This window comes from Alosa sapidissima, chromosome 2 (genome assembly GCF_018492685.1).
Source record: "Alosa sapidissima isolate fAloSap1 chromosome 2, fAloSap1.pri, whole genome shotgun sequence".
Classification (NCBI taxonomy): domain Eukaryota; kingdom Metazoa; phylum Chordata; class Actinopteri; order Clupeiformes; family Clupeidae; genus Alosa; species Alosa sapidissima.
The window spans coordinates 16,681,351-16,702,205 of NC_055958.1; the positions used below are offsets into that span (position 1 = coordinate 16,681,351).

A 20,855-nucleotide genomic window follows, 5' to 3' on the forward strand; every position below is an offset into this window, starting at 1 on the left:
GTTCAAATAACTAATGGTGAAGACAGTGTTTCTATGTTAAATTCATATTATCGGCATATCCCAGCATTTTTTAGAACTAGATCTACATGGTGCAAGTAATTATTTCAGATATACAAAAGGTACACGTTATTAATTCATACCCCAATGCAACAAAGACTTATGAGCTTCATTTCGATAAAAACCCACAAGCGCCGTAGCATAAGAAATGCAGTCCCTCCAGATGCATCTAATTGTACCTATCCCATATAGTCATGCAGGCTAGTGACTAATGACTGAGTTTGAGTAACAATAATGAAGTGGATAGTTCCAGCAGTGTTATTTCGCAGTAGAAACAATACAAATGATACACAATTGTGCTTAAATAGCATACAACATAGTTTTGTAAATAGCTGTAATACTGGTGCCTCCTGCACACATATACATAATAAATTCAGTAATTAAACGGAATTACATAATTAAATTGAATAAACATGTGATTAAACAGGTGATTCAATAGTGTACCTAGACTGACATGTACAGTAATAAACCTAACAGGATGTGGTTAGAACTACTACTAAGAGGATTGGAAAATGTGTCCCACATTCTTGGAGTCTTTGCAGAACAAGAAAACAAGGCATAGGTGTATAATGCAGAATAAGGTGGTTATTGCTCTTGAGTTGTTTGGAAAAATAATTTGTGTGAGCATGACAAGTAAATCTACAATTGTTTAAATATGATGTCCCGATATTAAAGGTAAAAAGGTAAAGGGCAATATTAAAGGTAAAGGTAAAAAATACCAAAAACATATTATACAAATTATTATATTTTGACATGTATCTCACTACTGCAAGCTGGCAGCTCGACTTGCCTTTCATGTGTGTGTAGGACAGATTGTCCTGAATCTGGCAATATCATTGCCATGGTGGAGGGATTCTCTGGGGCTGAGCAAATGTGAAAAATATGTGGTATGTGCCTTACAGAAATGCCATTTTTTATTTAGCCCTATGAGCCCTACTCTATGTTTGGCCATTCTGACTACCTTTAGTTATAAGCATTTATCCTGGTCATTGTAAGTGTAATTTACACATGCTATATTTTTTCAGCACAGGCTACCCAGATCTGATCCATTCAGGAATTATTAGCCTACAGCAAAAGTGGGATGTGCGTTTCATTCCTCACTCCTCAGGACAGTTGAATAAGGGGACGAATGAACATAGGCCTAAGACTACAATAATATAAAACGTCCCACAACTTCAAAATTTTACTAGCCTACATATCATGAATGGTAGGCCTAGGCCTACTCCCAATAGGGGTTATTTTAGATAGATTGTTGCAGGGCTATAGCCTCTTCGTGCATGTCTGATAACTCATTGCCATCATTGTGAAGCGTGTAGCCTATGAAGCGGTTTTTGAAATATCATGCCCTGTGGATGATTCTGCGATGTTTATAGCTAGAACGGTAAGCTTTCCCATTTATATCATGTTTATATTGTTGGAAATGTCGTTTCACTAGGTTTTTACGACGAAGCTGAAGTTGGCCGCACATTCAGAATGCGGTGTAGTCAAGTTTCCATTCCACCTTAAATATTGCAATTTTCTACCGACAGGGGGCAGTGCTGACTGCAAATACGCGATGACACTGGCATTTGCCTAGTAGCAGACGAACATGTAGGCTACTCCTCACAGACGAATAAAAGCCTTTTTTCTGGTGACTCCATTGTCGACCAATCTTTAAGTAAATGATACAACATGCTTTCTGTCAAATAAATCGGTTCAATTGCACACCCGATACTACCGTCTCACAGCGGCCATATGACACCCAGCATGCCAAATTTCGTCGTGGAAAATGGCCATTTTTCTTACATTTAAATTACATGAACTATATTTCATATTCCACAGTATGCACTAGATTTGATACCTATGGCCCATTTGCAGTGAAATATTACACCACATCCCGAAACTACAGTCTCTGTGCTTTCATATGACACCTTGCATGCCAAATTCCATCGTGGAAAATGGCCCTTTTTCATAGATTTAATTTATGAGCTATATTTCATATTCCACAATTTATGCACTAGATTTGATCCCTATGGCCCATGTATTATTTGCCGTGAAATATTACACCACATCCCGAAACTGAAATCTCTGAGCTTTCATATGACACCTTGCATGCCAAATTCCATCGTGGAAAATGGCCATTTTCTTACATTTAAATTACATGAGCTATATTTCATATTCCACAATTTATGCACTTCATTTGATGCCTATTGCCCACACATCATTTGCCATGAAATATTACACCACATCCCGAAACTACAGTCTCTGAGCTTTCATATGACACCTTGCATGCCAAATTCCATCGTGGAAAATGGCCATTTTTCTTACATTTAAATTACATGAGCTATATTTCATATTCCACAATTTATGCACTAGATTTGATACCTATGGCCCATACATCATTTGCCGTGAAATATTACACCACATCCCGAAACTACAGTCTCTGAGCTTTCATTTGACACCCTGCATGCCAAATTTCGTCGTGGAAAATGGCCATTCTTCTTACAATTATTACAGTGGGCAGTGCTTCGACTTGGCCAGCTCCACTCGCGGTCCGTGCGTGGGATCACGCGGTATCACGCAACTTTAATTTGTATTTTTCCAGTGAGACGCTGCAACAACCCAAACAACCGGTAGATGGCTCAAGTGAGCAGGGTGTCTCGTAAAAAGAAATGGAGCCTGGAAAACCCTACACAGACTTCACTACAGACTTTAGCAGACTGGTTTAGAAATAATTTAATAGCCAGAAATATGCCTGCCCTGCCCTAATAAAGAAATATTTGGTTAACTGCGAGTGAATCCCGTTTGCAGCCGTAGAAAAAACGCAGGACAAATTAAACATTCTGGTTTTCTCCGAGTGCAACGATGATAGACAGACATCATTTGGACAAAATATAGAGCACATTAACCTCCGTTGCTCAGCCAAATGCCTTCCTGTTACGTCATTAGCGGTTTATTTTTTTTATTGTTAAAGAGTGTATTTCATTTAAAGGTTTGACTTTGTGCTTATTCAGTAGAGCATTTAGTGCTCTCCCCAATCCCAAACGTTCACATTGCATGTTTGTTTGTAATGGATGCAACCGCGAGGCTATGCGTTTGACGGCAATGAGTTGTTAACAAACATTAACCAAGACATATAGCCCAGCAGCAATCTAGGGACTGTTCGTAATTTATTGAAGTGGCCACCGGAGGAATTTTGAGTGCTTCAATTGCAAGTTGCATGACCCTCTCTTGCCTGCTAGAAATTGTTCAATGACCCTCCGACAGAATTGTTAAAAAAGACATGGCCCTCCCCTGCCAATTGTCGCTGTCTTCCGCCCGCGCCACAGCCACACACTGTGATAACGTTCTTAAATCAATCTTTCCCGTGAGCTTGCATGCTACCAGTCCTTCCTTTTCAAATGTGATGCGCCTGTTTGCACAATTTCACAAATAATCATATGTGATTAATAATATGACAAATAATCCCAGTGCACGGGGACCGAAACAATGCATGCCAACTTTTTCCGTGTTTATCACGTATTTTAACTTTCCCCCGCTGTCTTGCCGTTTTAATGTTTTCCCGTAGAATATCATCGTTTTCCTTGCTTGAAGGCGAACTTAGAGTGATGTTAACCTATTTAAGTTTAACGGTGTGATTGTCGTGAGAGCACGATTCATTGGCGCTTGCATGTTCGGCCTTATGTCTACGTGCGCACCTGAGGCTACTCAGCTACAAGAGAATTTCCCCTGTTTGTATGTTCACTGCAAGTTGGCCTACCATAACTTACCAACTCTGCACTGTAGACCCTAACTGGCTATTTATATTTTTCTGTGAAATAAGCAAATGTATTTGTTCAACTTTATGAAGCAGAATTACGCATAGGCTACTTGGAACATAATACATTTGACAAAGGACAGATGTATGTTGCTAGTGACAAAATATTAACTTTCAGTGTTTTACGATGTCTTTGTCATGGGGAAGTGTTTTTCCCCATGCATTTATTCTAGGTTACTGTCAGTGACTGCCGTGAGAGAAGCGGGTTCTGTGTTTCGTTCATGTCAGTGACTGACACGAGAGAAGCAGGGTCTGTGTTGTGTTGCGTTAATTTATTTTCATTGGGCATACCGTGCCATGCCGTCCACAGCTCTTCAGTTCTGACAAAGGCAAAATTACTCCTTTTGAAACAATGAGTTATATATATTGCTTATATTGCTTGACGGGGGGGGGGGGGGGGGGGTTCTCTTTGAGAACATTTCAATTCACCCGGCACTAATATTCAAAATGTTGAAAACTATTTCGGCATAGCCTATAAAGCAGTTTAATTAAATGGAATGTTAGTTGTAAACAAACGAGCTACTTGGTGAGGCTTGGCCTCACAGATGCGCTCGTGCCTTAGATGGCAGGAAAAATCTTCACGATAGGCCTATTAACTAACCACCCGATTCACGTTGGCTGGGGGGAAGGGGGACCATCAGACATTTGTGCCCAGTTAATCCGTCCCTGCCCCCAACAAATCACACCTTCCCACCTCTGACAGCTTAGAAGAAGTCAAGAGGACTCCTTACTCACAGACCTATTCACAAACCTGTGGCATTTTGCCGTGTTTTGAAATCCTATGCAGCTACAGGTGCTTCCAATCGTGAGGAAGGAATTTTGCATTGTAGGCATAACTAACATGCAATAACGCCACCAACAACAAACCAAAACTAGGCTAATCATTGTCAACATGTAAATTAAATGTAACATTATTGTGAATCAAATTAAAATGTTCTCTTTTGCAAACGTAGGCATAGTAACAGAATAATTTAATAATGTTACAAAGATACTACATCAATCCGTATGTTTCATTAGGCTACTAGGCTATTTGTTTTGCCTTGATTCATTTATGCTAGGCCTTTTTATTCAGGGGCCGTATTAACAAAGAATTTTAAGGCTAAAAGTAGCTCCTAACTGGCGAATTTAGGAGCAACTCCTAAAAATAATGGGCGTTTCACTCCTAACTTTAGGACTCCTAATTTTTTCACAAAAAGTAATTAGGCTAGGCCTTTTTATTCAGTTATTAATCATCTTCCGTCCTTCGCACTACTTGTGTAGCGCACGCATTCTCCGACCTGTCACCTGTCACTCATCATCGGAAGAGAGGTGTTTGGAATTCCCGCGTTACAATCGTCAGCCAATCAAGGTGGTCACTTCAGTCAAGCTCGTGCATGAGTAATGACGTCATCCAAAGCCACGAAGACTCACTCCTAGTTTAGGAGTTGTCTGAAAGGCTTTGTGAATAACTTTTATGAGAAAAATCCAAGCTAAAATCTTTAAGTGCGATTTAGGAGTAGCCTACTCCTAGTAGTAAGATAAAAGCCTTTGTGAATAGCCTACGGCCCCAGTTATTCATCATCTTCCATCCTTGTGTAGCGCACGCATTCTGAGACCGGTCACCTGTCACTCATCATCGTAAGGGAGGTGTTTGGAATCATGCCCGCGTTACAATCATCAGCCAATCAGCCAATCAAGGTGGTCACGCTTGCCCATTCACCCAAATTAATGGTCGAATATTACTGATGATCATTGTTATTTAATAACATGCAGTGTGTGTAGGGTACCAAAAACATCTTGCTCGTAAAAAAGCATCATAACGCACATTCTGGCGGGTCTGTTATTTACTGTAGGCTGCGCAAACCACAGGCCTTTATTTTGGGCATTCATTCATTAATTCATTCATTCATTCAACCTTTATTTATTCTCGGAGGGTCATTGAGGGAAGCCCTCATTTTCAATGAAGCCGAGATTACAGAAGCGAAGCAAAGCGCTCCACAAACAAGACAACATTCGAGGCCTTCTGTTGAAGAATTTTATATAAAGCCTGCGCTAACAGTAATCCTCCTGCCCCTGATAGGCCTACCACAGCTGTGGATAGTGTGGAATGTTCAAGTAATAACACAATCCAATGTGTGTCTCAATTGTCCCCCGCTGACCACCTCACACATTTCTCTAGATTTTGCAACGAATTTACGTGACACAATGCCATAAAATATGCCAGTTTTAGGACACAGAATAATGTTTGTAATGATACCAGGTAGGCCTACGTTTAACAGTAACAAGTGTAATGAGCTATTCATTGTCGAAGGTACATGGTGAAGTGAAATTCTTACTTTGGAAAACAAACATTTGCCGATATCATCGCCGATCATTGCAACAGATTCTGTGTTCTGGACTGCAGGTAACTTGTTAAGCCAGTGGTTCTCAAACTTTTATTTCATTCCCCACTTTGATCAAGGGGCATGACTGATGATAGTGGAGATAACGTGTTATCCCGAGGCTTTTGCAAGTCAGCATCTTCGACGGTAGTCTATTAAAAATATAAGTTTTCGATGTCCCAAACGGAGAGCCATACTTTATTGTTTTTAACGATCTCTATGCTACTCACAAAAATGTAGGCATGGGGACATGATGAAGTAGGCTATCCAACTGTCGTGTGTTAAATTATTGTGATTACGAGCCAGTGGTTTTCAAAAATAATGCGTGACTCGGACATCTAACTAAATGCAACAGGCTCATATCGTCCTCGCAAAATGAGGACCAGTGTTTTGTCAAATTGCAAATAGCTATTCGTTTTAACGATTTTTTTATGATAGTAGCTATGAAGTGCTTTTTGTATAGGCTACTATCTTAATCTTGGAATATGGGGAGGGAAGTGGCTACATTTCATATTTTACCATTTGTGCACTTGATTTGATGCCTATTGCCCACACATCATTTGCCGTAAAATATTACACCACATCCCGAAACTACAGTCTCTGAGCTTTCATTTGACACCATGCATGGCCAATTTCGTCGTGGAAATTAACCCTTTTTATTGCAATTGAAATTACATGAGCTATTTTTCATATTCCACAAAGGGTCTGCACTAGACTTGATACCTATTGCCCACACATCATTTGCCGTGAAATATTACACCTCATCCCGATACAGTCTTTGAGCTTTCATATGACACCCTGCATGCCAAATTCTATCGTGGAAAATGGCCATTTTTCATACATGTAATTTATATGAGCTATATTTCATATTTTACAATTTATTCACTAGATTTGATACCTCTGTTTTAGAATCTTTGGCTGTCAGTGCAAAAATAGCGATGTGACTGGCAACAGCAGACAAGGTTACCAAAACGTCTGCCAGCCAAACTGTAATGCATGTCCTTTTTGAAATGTTGCTGGAATGTTAGCTAACTAGCTAACTGCAATGGCAGCAATCTTTCAGATCTCAGTTCACTAAAATATGACTTCGCCAGACAAAAAGAGCTGGTAGCCTAGGCTATTACAATAGAATAGGCACCCCTCATGTCTTTGTAGCCTAATTTGCATTCGGTTTGCAGTAGTAGTTTAATATTTAGTCACATAGGACTTGGATGATTTTTTCCTCGACCACTAGGTCTACACGAACATTGTTGACAGTGTAGGTCCCGCACCTTCCTTGATTTTAATTGGCTAGCTAGAGAGAAATGACATTGACAAACCAATCAGGAACTGAGAAATCAAACTCCTTCCGTTTCATGCAAACTCCCTTCCGTTTCATGCAAACTCTCACACACACCACTATACTCTCTCACATACACCACTATACTCTCTCACATATACTACTATACTCTCTCACATTCACTACTATACTCTCTTGCATTCACTACCTTCTCGCATACACTGCTAAACTCTCTCGCATACACTATTATACTCTCTCACATACACTACCAAACTCTCACATACACTACTATACTCTCTCACATACACTACTATAGTCTTTCACATACACTACTATAGTCTCTCACATATACTACTAAACTCTCACATACACTACTATACTCTCTCACATACACTACTCTACTCTACCACATTCACTACTATACTCCTTCACATACACTACTATACTCTCTTGCATACACTAGTATACTCTCTCGCATACACTACTAAACTCTCTCTCACATACACTACTATACTCTCTCACATACACTACTATATTCTTTCACATACACTACTATACTCTCTCACATACACTACTATACTCTCTCACATACACTACTATACTCTACTCTCTCACATTCACTACTATACTCCTTCACATACACGACTATACCCTCTCATACATACATGTAAAATGACTACAATAGTGAGTGTGCATGAGTATAGTGGTGTATGTGTAAGATTATGATAGTGTGTGTAAGACCAAGTATGAATTAAGGCCTAGACGGCCCCTAATAACATGACACTGTCATGAACGTGTCATAAACGTTTATGACATAACGCTTCTGTTATAGAGCTCGTTTTCCCGCGAATCCGCTAAACCCCCAGTGGACCTTTAGATTGAAAAATCGTCAATGCAAGTGAACGTGAGAAAATAATTCTTTTCTGGTCCCGTTTGAATTGTGCCATGAATGTGAACATATGTTGTCTGTGAATTTTTTATATAATTTTTCATGTTACGAGTTTGACAGTATATTATATGATTCCTCGGCAAGCAGTTATGGAAAAGACATAACGAGAAACACTACATGTCGCCTATGTGACGTGAGCTAATCGCTAACATTAGCTGATATGCTAGTTTTTGTAACGGCAGGAATAAACACACATGGTAACAAAAATATCTGAAACATGTCTAGCTTCACTCAACACATTAACACTATGATACAGTGTAATTGTAAAGTTGTATGGTTCACTATGTTCAAAGTCGGAAATGGTTGTAAACGCACCTATCCTTGTTCTTACGGATGTAGTAAAGGTGTTGTCTGACTCGTATTTTCATGGAATGTTTGGTTTCACCAATGTATAGGGCACCACAAGTCATGCATTTAACGGCATAGACCAGATTTACAGAGTCAGGTTCAAGGCGTCTAACAATTGGTGCACCCTTACCTGTAAGGGAGTTAACTATGTAATGTGGGAACAGAAAGGGCCCATTTTCCCGCTGTGGACGGTCAAAACGTGTATGAACTAACATGTCTTGTAAGTTCCTGTTTCTCCTATATGCAGAAACCAGGCGGAAGTCTTTGAGTTCAGGAAGTTGGTGTTGTACTTGATTAAAGTGATTTTTTAAGGCTCTGTTCACACCAGACAACTGTGTATGAAAGGTGTGAACAAAAGGAATTAAGGTGGTCTGCCCAGAAAAATCTCTACGCACCTCCTGATACCGATCAAAGGAACGCCTAACCTCAGACTTGATGCCCCTCAAGAATCTCCCGCTATACCCACGGGGACGAAGCGCAGCAAAGAGCGTTCTAGTGGCCTTTTCAACATCCTCCTCCAAGGAACAGATCCTTCTAAAGCGTATAATCTGGGATTTTATAATACCCCGAAAAGTATGTTTAGGATGGAATGATGATTTATGTAAGAGGGCATGTGTATCAGTACTTTTAAAGAATACACGGGTGGCCAATTTTCTCCTCCCCTCGCCCCCATCCTCAACCATGAAAACCTCAGTATCCAAAAATTCCAATAGCTCGGTCTGAACATTGCTAGTAACCTTAATAGAAGGATGGTGTGTATTAAGAACCTCTACAAAGTCCTGAAAAGCAGTCAAACCATGGCTCCAGAGACCCCACACATCATCAAGGTACCTAAAGTACATATCTGGTAGGAAGCTACACTTGGGGAAGGCCGTCTCCTCCCAAGATGCCATGTAAATATTGGCATACGAGGGAGCAAACGTCTTCCCCATAGCTGTGCCATGTATCTGTAAGTAATGCTTACCATTAAAACAAAAATCATTTCTAGTGAGGCCCAATCGTAACAATTCCAGCACCGCTCCATCTGGCCGGTCAGGGTCTGGATATTTCCTAAAGGCCTCCTGCACAGCTATCAAGCCCAGTTCTGTATCAATGTTGGTGTACAGTGATGTAATGTCAATGGTAAACAAAATGGTATTCTGTGGTATAACCAAGTCCCTAATCTTTGCCATAAAGTCATAAGTGTCTTTAACATAACTTAAATGACGTTGTGAAATAGGATTAAGAAAGAATTCTATATATTGTGCTATGTGGTATGACTCTGACCAGCAGTCACTTACAATCGGACGTCCCGGTGGTATCCCTGGAAGAGGCCAGGTGTCTAGCTTTTTATGGACCTTGGGCAGTAAATAGAACAGTCTAACCCGGGGTTCATCCGGACCCACCAAAAATCTCCTCTGGCGTTCGGTAATGAAGCCCTGGCTCTTAAGGCGATCCAGAATGGGCTCCTGGAGCTCCCGGGTGGTCATCTGGATCGGTTGTTCAAGAGGGATGTAATGCTCTGTTCTAGATAACTGCCTCTCTGCTTCGCGCAAGTACTGGGCCCGGTCCATAATGACTATCAACGAGCCCTTATCCGCTGGCTTCATCACTAAAAGTTCATTCTGTTGTAATTGACTAAGGGCTGACCGCTGTACCGAGGTGAGATTGCTAACGGGGGGATCCCCGGAGCCAAGACAAGCCCGCTCGACCAGGACCAAATCTTTTTGACAGAGTTGTATTATGTCATCTGAAATTTGGTTTTCTGGGGGTTCCCAACTAGAGGGATTTTGAAAGGGGCAGACTTCACCAGAGTTATTATAATCAAAAAAATCCAATAATTTGAGTCTTCTGTGATAGGTGTGAAGATCTTTGCAAAGTCTATTCTTGTCTAGATGTTGGGACGTAGGAATGAAACTGAGGCCCTTGCTAAGCACTTCAATTTCTGACTGATTTAAGACAAAATGAAGTGATAAATTCATAATATTGTTAACAACTACTGGGGCTGTAGGGCACCTAGTCCCCCTGTGCAGTTTAAATGTTGAAGCCAAAGGTGAAGCATCCTCTCAGCTGTCTTTTTATGCCAGTGAATCCTATCCTGGGAATTAACATAAAACTGTTGACTATCTAAAGGGGGTAAGAAGTACTTATCCTTCTTCTCCACTCTACGGTTGAACTCACAAATGCGTTCAATGGAGCTGACATCCAATAATCGGGAGTAGGTAATCTGGGCAACATAAACTAAAGCATTTGGAAACCTGGCAGTGCAGGTCCGATAAAGCTCTAAAAATTGCTTCCAAGTGGTTAATGGTTCATTCAAGTTGGTACAATTGATGATACCTGCCGAGATGATCACCACCTCAACCTGATCGTGTAAACCAAGCGGTTTGACTAGTTCCGTAAGGTGATGGAAGGCCGCCCCGGGGAAGCTATCTATTTGTATACTGGAATTTTGGAACGATGGTATCCGGCTCAAATTGGAGTCTCCAAAAATTACTATAGGTTTCCTAATGGTTAAGGCCCAATCCCGACCCTTCATGTGTCTAGTAGGATAGAACAGAGGAGAGGTCTCAGGGTTAGGGTTGGGGTTAGGATTAGGGTTAGAGGTTAGGTTTCATGAGTCATGACTGTGTCAAGTGTTCCAAGTTATTTTTATAACTCATGTCGATACTGTCAAGTAAAGTGTTACCAAATTACATTTAATTAAACTGCTTGTATGTCGAAATAGTTTTCAACATTTTGAATATCAGTGCCGGGTGAATTAGGACATGTTCTCAAAGTAGCCTAATGGCTGAAAGCTGCTTGGGATCGCCCCGTCAAGCAATATAACCATACAAACGCGCGGAGGGAAGGAACATGAAGCAAGATAGTAGTGAGTAGTGATTTTTCTTGAAAAATAAACTTTAAATACAATAGAACAATATTTAGTTATTTTTATAACTGAATTTATGAACATTCCAGACACAATGATGACCTCATAAGAGGGAGTCCAGAAAAGTTGGTCAAATAAAATACATGGGATAATGATCATACAGTAGTTTCTTTTTTACACTGATACACTGAGGCCAAAAACATGACTTCATTCCAGTATGTCATGCTAGAGTCTACTACCTGCCTGACATAAAAATATCCTGATACATTTTTTCTTTACTGGCAACCATTATTGGTGTGATGTGATGAAGAGGATATGGGTGAGTAGCAATGCTTGAAAATGCCAGTTAGTCACTTGCCATCACATATATAGCCTAAACTAAGTAGAATCAGTAAGCAACTCATTAGTCTGTGTTCAGCCAACCATGGGCATATATGCTTCCTGTTTTAGAGATCTGACTATAAAACCATCAGTGAATATGGGCTACCACACATTTGCTCTTCATATATCCATCTGCTTATCAACTAATGTTAGCTATAGACAGACTATTAATTTGCTTACTGATTGTGCTTAATTTGTTGTATATGAAAGCCTATGTCAGTGATTCTTAAACTAGGGGGCCAATTATTTTCTGTATTCAGTCTGAAGTTATTATGACCGCCGCGCAGCGAAGCGGCGGTCATATAGGTTTAGTCAGATTTTTTTTTTTTCTTTTTCGCATGCCCAAATTTCCGTCAATGATTCCCGGGACACTGAAAGACCGGGGTACACGAAACTTGGTGGGCATGTAACCCCACATGGATAGCATGGAACCATCGTTTGATCTGTAGCCCCCCCGCTGGACTGGACCCCCCGAAAGGAGGGTAGGGCAGACACAGTTTTCTGTGAATATCTCGAAAACCGTAGGGTTTAGGAGGACCATTTTTTTTTTGTATGTTGATCTCAAGGGGCCATGTCAACCCAAGTCCATAACCACTCATTTCATGTATAGCGCCACCTAGTTAAACACAAAAAAGTAAAAATGAGGTGTTGTAATTGAAGGTATCTGTGACCTAACATAGTCAAAACTGCACGAAATTGGAAGTGTAGGATCATTATGACACCCTCTGTATGCACGCCAAGTTTTGTGGAATTCCGTTCATGGGGGGCCACACAATAAATTCATTTATGTTACTATACACCAACTGGCCTGTAGGTGGCCGGAGACAGTTTTCTGTGAATATCTCGAGAACCGTAGGGCCTAGGAGGTCCACCTTTTTTATGTATGTTGGTCTTAAGGGGGCATGTCAACCCATCCCATTACCACTTATTTCATGTATAGCGCCACCTAGTTAAAAATTAAAAAGCAAAAAATTAGGTGTTTTCATCACAATATCTCTGGCTGACAAGGTCAAAACTGCACGAAATTAAAAGTGTAGGATCATTATGACACCCTCCGAATGCATGCCAAGTTTTGTGTACTTTCGTTCATGGGGGGCCTTACAATAAAATAATTTATGTGTACATTTAGTGACGTACACCAACAAGGATTCCCGGGACACTGAAAGACCGGGGTACACAAAACTTGGTGGGCATGTACCCCCACATGGATAGCATGGGACCGTCATTCTTCGTTTTGATCTGTAGCCCCCCCCCGCTGGACTGGACCCCCCAAAAGGAGGGTAGGGCAGACACAGTTCTCTGTGAATATCTTGAGAACTGTAGGGCCAAGGATGACCAATTTTTTCCGTATGTTTGCCTCCAGGGGTCATGTTAACCCATTCCATGTGCACACATGTGCATAAACAGATACACACGCACACACATACATTTACAGTAATCATACGTATGACACATACTCACACAGTAGACATATGTACGCATGCATGCACATGCACAAACACACATACGCAGGCAAACACACAAGCACGCACATACACACACACACACACATAAACATAAATTTGTACACGCACACATGCACACAATTCAAGATTTTTTCCCGTCATCTACTCCCTGAATTTTTGGTCATTGATACCCGGGACACCGAACCACCGGGGTACATGAAATTTGGTGGGTATGTAGCCCCACTAGACTTTTACGGAAAAATTTCATTTCGTCCCCGGGGACCACCACCAACCCCCCAACCCCCCCCCCCTGAACCGCAAAAAAAAAACAGTTTTTCCTAAATAACTACCTGAACCGTGGCACTGAGGATGAAGAATCTTTTATGGTATGTTGGTCTCAAGGGCCCACATCAACCTGGCTCATAATCACTCATTTGTGATTTGCACCCCCACCCCCCGGTAAAAAATGAAAATGCAATATTATTCTGCTTTAATCGCCCCTATCTTCAGTTAAGATGTTCAGAACTGCACCAAATTGTATGTGTATGATTGACCTGGCATTCTCCGGGGGTATGCCAAGTTTCGTAGAATTTCATCCATGGGGGGGTCTAAAAAAATTAGGTTATGTGTACATTTAGTGACTGTACACTCATTGGCCTGTAAATGGCGGTGCACACATATACACATGCACACACACAGGCACCCACATACTATTGGTATTAGAACGGCCGATACATAATTACAAATTCAGTAGGATTAAAAGAAAGCCAAAATAAATATTCATCATCATCATCATGGCTGCATTTTCAGTATTGGCGAGAAGTAGTCGTTTGTCCACTAGATGGCGCATCGTTGCAGTGAGACGTAATTTTGTTGGAAGTTAAAAGTGGGTTGGAAAAAACAATGGACGCTTCATACAAGGACTGTAATTTACCGCAGCGAACATCTAATAAGGATAGGACGATGTTCACATGAAGTGTAATTCCCATTTCTTCTTGAAGCCGAAATAAATCTGAGGATGTTTATCGGACATGCTTGGTTTTTACTGCAGGTACGTTAATCTTGTAATATCAATAAGGACCTAGGTAATGTTACCGTTAGCGTTGGTTGAGTGATGGAGGCATTTGATTTATTGCATTTGTAGAAAACTATAAATGCGGTTATACCAAGCAAATGTATAGCAGCACTGTTTGTATCTTTCGACTGTCATTTATTGCACGTGCTACAAAATCATTCTGTGCAATGGAAGATTTACCAACGTTACACCGGTCTGATACAGTTTTGCCTATACATGCGTGAGACTGAGACGCCTGTTTATTTTGTTTTAAGTGCGTGCAGGGTGTGAGAGGGGAATCGATGTGCTTTGATTACAGCTTGGTAGTTGTAGTCTGTGAAATTAAAAAGCACGTGTGTGTGAAGTATCCAAACAATGACACCTTCATTTCATTATGGCTGCTTTAGCAAAACACCTTAAGCTACTGTGTAGTGGGTCCCATTTAGAAGTGGCTACTTCATTCGCGCTTACCTTGATTCATGGAGCTGCGTGAATGTTATTACAACTTTTCGCCACGATATGACAGTTTAAGTCCGCTTGATACTGTAAGGCGTAAGCCATTGGTTTCCAAAGGAGATTTTATTTGTGTCGCCAGCATAGCCTATTGACAATTTATGTTGTAAATAGGCCTACCGTATAATCCTACCTGTAGCTTAGGGAAGCTAACAGCTTTCTATTAGGATCTAGTTTGTTAGTTACCGTTTTGTCATAACTCCCTGATGCATTTTTGCATTTAGAATAGCCAGAGCGTGTATATCTCAATCGGAAAATTAAACAATATCGGGTGCCTATGGACTAGGCTGGGTGAACCCAGCCTGATCTGCCTGCTATTTATTTTTTGATTTCTTAAAAGATTGAGCTTGGTCTGATGAAAGCCAGACTAGCCATGGACCTCAGTTAAACAATGCAAGGGAACATGAATCAGCCTATATTTGCACTAACAATAACGGACAAAAGCTCTTCAACTTTGGCCCGTTAAAATACGAACAGTCTAGCGATGCATTTCATCAAGGCCCATTTGGACATGTCAGTTATTTGCACCACTGGTTAGATGTAAAACAGCATTTCGTTTCAGACTAGGCTACTGTTACTTAATTTGTGCATTAACAATAACGTTTCAGACTACTGTTACTTAATTTGTGCATTGACAATAAAGTATTACATGAACTAAAGATGACTAAAATCTTATGTAGAAGAAGAAACATTCACAAAAAATCCATCCATCCAAAAATGACATTTGTTTTTGATAGCTGTTGAAAACGGCATGGAACTGACAGAGATGTTTTTGTTTATAAATAAATAAATAACATTATGCTGATACCTTTTGCTTTTCCCAAATACAATGTAGCCTACAGGTGTAAGTGACCTTTCATCAATCCAGTTGCAATGGATGAACTGTGATGAACTGCCCTACTTGTGATTGTTTAGAGATTTTAAAGGTTTTATAACAATGCTACATCTTCTTTGGCTATTCTACAATCTATTCACCTTTTCAGCACCAGTAGGCTACTTTCTGTGCAGCCGCACACACACACTCAGGCATGCCAAACAAGCATACACAAAAGTTTCAAGAGTGGGGGGTGGAGTAAAATATGGAGACAAATTGAAGTGTGATTTATTTTCGCGGAACGGATGTACAGGACTGAGTGGCGGTCATATTTTGTACCGCTATGCGGTACATCTAGTTATTAGTTGAAACAAAGGGAAATAATATTGGCCTTTTCTGCCTTTTTCTTATTTACACGCAGTTAAGAGAAGAGAGAGAAATGTTTTCGTCTTTCAACGAGATCTGGTTCAGCCTATGAGCTACTGGTCCGCTGATAGAAACAATCTGCTCCCACTATGCAAACTCAACTTGTTCCTGCTATTTTAAGTAAAACAAAACAAAAAACATAGGTAGCCTACTAGCCAAAGTGGACAGGTGGCTGCTTAAAAAATTGAACAAAAGCTCGTTAGTGCCATCTAGTGCGTCTACTCCTCCGTGATCCTCAGATGGGACAAGTCTATAGGCCGGTGAGAATAAAAAAGAACAAACGGCGCGTCGGCTTTATCAGAAAGAATTTTAGAAATATGCATTCACTTGCCAAGTTAAAGATACCTCGACCACCCACAATGTGTGATTTGCGGCGATGTTCTGGCGAATGAGAGCTTAAAACCTGTCAAAATGAAACGACATCTCAAAATACAGATGTCGGCTCAGCACCGTGGAGGAAAATCTCTGTGTCGTCGTATGCAGCATTCCTCCTAGAATTAACTTGCTATGTTCACGGAAGCATGCCCACCCTTCCCATTGAAATTGTTAAAGATAGTAAACCAGAAAAGGGAAATAAAAAAATACTGTTATTGTTATCGGCATAAATATAATTAATGTAACTTTGTAGGCCTAATGCTGGTATGTGTGTGTGCGTGCTTGTGTGTGCGCGCGCACTACGCACATAGCGCTCTGATCTGATATGGCGGCAGCCTACACTTGTTTAATCGTGATTGTTTGGTTTTCTCGGTTCTTGTTCATATGGAGTAAATAAAACAAATGACTTTGCGTTCTAGTTTTTGCTTGATTTAGTTGTTTGAGGGGGGTATTTGAGTAAGGACTTAGAATGGGTTTGGGGAAAGTGGGGTCGCCAGACCTCGCCATACTTTTTTGTGGGGTCGCCAGACAAAAAGTTTAAGAACCACTGGCCTATGTGATGGAAAATGACACAACTGCAATTTTGAAGCCATGATACATACTAATAGTGATCCGATCCTACTCACACCCCTAATCAATTTCTTACTGATGGCCATGATTTACCTAAATTTTGTAGCAGGGTATGTCTTTACCCTGTCCCTGCCAGGCAGGCTCATGCTTATGAACCACTGGTATGTCATAGAGGACATTTTTGGCCTGATCAGTGTAAAAGAAAATGCAGTTAAAACCCATTCTCCCTAATGCTCAACTTTGCTGGAGTCTCTCTTATAAGGTCATCACTGTGTCTGGAATGTTCATAAATTCAGTTATAAAAATAACTGTAAATATTGTTCTATTGTATTTAAAGTTGATTTTTCAAGAAAAATCACTACTCACTGCTATATTGCTTCATGTCCCTTCATTTGTCAAAAATGTTTTTTTAACTTGACATATACACTTTAAGAATGATTTTCATGAATAAACTCAAATATAACAACAAAATGGGATGGAAACCCCTAATGCTTCCCTTAGAAATGTTAAAAATGTGTATGGGGGACATTTAGAGCCTCTGTTGTGTAGTGATGTGTGTGGAACTGGAAACTTCTTTTTACTTCATACGGAAACAATACCAACACGCATGCTACAGAAGAGCATACAGTGAAGAATAACAAACCCGTTGGAGCTTTCCCTGCAGGGCAGGTTTCAATGTGTTGTTGCTGGGTCAGACGTTTATATACAATGGCGAACATGTTATTTACGCTGATCGGCTATAAAAGTTGGGGTTAAATCGCCAGGATGTCAGTGCATCACTCGGTCAGTCCTGGGACACAGCCATCTCCAACAAACATCAACATGGGAAAGGTATGTAACATCAAAGGCCAACACTAACTCTTCCCAACACGACAATCCAAATTCAGAACTTTTTTTCTACTTTTAAATAACTGATAACTAACATCAGGATAGTTCTACAGTGAAACTATACTTAATTATACTGAATTCTCATTTATGGGGCTTATTTAATTTAATTAGTAACCATTTATCAATCTATGCTTTCAGATAATCTTCTACGAGGACAAGAACTTCCAGGGTCGCTCCTATGAGTCCATGGGAGACTGCTCTGATATGCACTCTCATCTCAGCCGCTGCCAATCCTGCAGGGTGGAGAGCGGCTGCTTCATGGTCTACGACCGTCCCAACTTCATGGGTAACCAGCACTTCATGAGGAGGGGCGAGTACTCTGACTACATGAACATGTTTGGTTGGAACGACTGCATCAGATCCTGCCGCATGATCCCCATGGTATACAAGTTCGTAATTATACGTATTTTTATCATAATGACTATTATGATAATTTTCCTACAGAACTAAACTTTTTGTGACATCTTATTTCTACAGCACAGAGGACAGTACAGAATGAGGATCTACGAGAGGGAGAACTTCGGTGGTCAGATGATGGAGCTGAATGATGACTGTGACTCCATCATGGACCGCTACCGTATGTCTGACTGCCAGTCCTGCCATGTTATGGATGGCCACTGGCTCATGTATGAGCAGCCCCACTTCAGAGGCAGAATGATGTACATGAGGCCTGGAGAGTACAGAAGCTTCAGGAACATGGGATTCAACAACATGAAATTCATGAGCATGAAGCGCATCACTGATATGATGTAAATGTTTATATTGTCATAATTTCTTGGCCGAACAGTGGGTAAAATAATGACTCAAATAAAATATTTCCCTTTTTACAATGAGGGAAGTGTGATATCTTTTTAAAAACAGTTTATAGTTTTTTTGCTGTCACATTCTCCCTTACACTCCTTTACAGACCTGAAACTAAAAAGTCATACACATTCCTCAATCTAGTGTCAATTTTGTTTTCTGGATATGTCTGCCCATACTGTAGATCAGTACACACAGAGGACAGAAACACCACCTATTGGACTGTGACAGCACTACACCTTATGAATGGCATGTGTGTCCACATGCAGTTTGCTGAAAGACTAGGTTATTTCGGCAGAAATATTAATCTATTACTATTTCTAGTAATAGTAATATATTAACTATCATGCATAGTTAATATATTTTCCAGACCACTAATCTTAATTACTACCGTATTTTCTGGACTATAAGTCACACATTTTTTCATAGTTTGGCTAGTCCTGCGACTTATAGTCAAATATATATATACATATATTTATTATCATTATCAAAATATATATAATTTAACATTTTTAAAAAAAATGTTAGTCAGCATGAATTAACATGAACCCTACATGAAACATTACCGTCTACAGCGCGAGAGGGCGCTCTAGGCTTGTGGAATGAGATTGGGAGCTTGGTGAACTTGCGATAGGTCAGAAATTTGTTCGTACTTAAGACCAAAACTTAAAGGGGGTTCGGGGGTGTCACCACCGGGAAAATGTATTAAATATTGTTATGTAAATGCACAAGTTCTGCGCACTTTCAGTCAGAGATTAGGGTTTGCACTATGCCTAAAACATGCGTGCATACCGTAAATCCTCAAATTATGGATTCTAGTTATAGCCGAGCCTCAGATTCAGACAAATAAAGGCCGGCCCCCAAATAGCCTACAAGCATAATAGCATAAGCAGGGTAATAATTGCCTACATTGCTTCGATTTAACTCAATGAAATAAAAGAGCTCTTCTTAATATTTTATATTGTAGGTTGGTTTAATACGGTTGCCAATGAAAATTCGTTGTCTTACACTGGGTCTCCAACACGTTGCTCTCAAGCTACCAGTCGCTTGCCACCCCCTTCTGAGCTTGCCAGAGGCTGAAGCAGTAAGCCTATATTTAAACACAAGTGTTGCCGCCAGGTAGCCTAGAAATCTAGACGCACCCTAGCGGCAGCAAATGTAATATGCAGCCAGGGTAGTCTAGCAACTCTTTTACTCTTTTATCGTTTATGGAGTCGGTAGGGATTAATGGTAGAGTTGCGTGGGTTCCGCTTGAATTCCCTGATAAGTCGCATTTATTTAAAAATGTATTTCACATAATCCAAAACCAAAAACAGACTATGTAACTGGACTATTGAGGCCAAAAAGATTAATGTTAATGAAGACGAATGAGTGAAAGCAGCCAAGAGGAGGGCCTGAAGGTCTAATTGTAAAGCAAAAGATTCACTGAAAGAAAATGCCATGTGGTACACCAAAATTTAGCTAAAATGTGGAGAATACAATACAATCAAGCATTTTGGGCAATGTGGAGTCACAAGTTGGCAACAGATTAAATGTTCATGAGAGAGAAAAAGATGGTTTTAAAAGGACGTGACCGAAGCGCAAACCAGGCGATCGGCCTATAGGCCCGACAGTAATTGTAAAGCAATTTAAAAAAGATTCACTGAACAAAAATGTTGATGTGGTACATAAATATTTAGCTAAAAATGTACAGAATGCAATGCAATCAAGCATTTTGGGCGATGTGGAGTGACAAGCCGGCAGCAGATTAAATGCCCATGCACGAGAGAGAAAAATCTGTGGGGTATTTGATGGTTCATGTACAGTGGGCAGTGCTTCGACTTGGCCAGCTTCCCTCGCGGTCATCACGCGACTTTAATTTGTATTTTTCCAGTGACGCTGCAACGACGCTGCAACAACTGGCAGAGGTCTCAAGTGAGCAGGGCAGGGGCGTCGCTAGCTATTGAAA

At 40.5% G+C, this 20,855-nt stretch overlaps 2 protein-coding genes across 3 annotated transcripts in view; one reads left to right on the forward strand and one right to left on the reverse strand.

Moving 5' to 3' along the window:
* The window catches only part of LOC121700683 (gamma-crystallin M2-like), a 222,207-nt gene that overhangs the window by 52,908 nt on the left and 148,444 nt on the right, over window positions 1–20,855 (reverse strand). The window lies entirely within an intron of this gene.
* LOC121700673 (gamma-crystallin M3-like) lies at window positions 18,002–19,007 on the forward strand. The gene is made up of 3 exons (XM_042083810.1): window positions 18,002–18,049; window positions 18,245–18,487; window positions 18,584–19,007. The coding sequence occupies exons 1-3, from the start codon at window positions 18,041–18,043 to the stop codon at window positions 18,857–18,859; spliced, it is 528 nt and encodes a 175-aa protein (XP_041939744.1). The 5' UTR covers window positions 18,002–18,040; the 3' UTR covers window positions 18,860–19,007.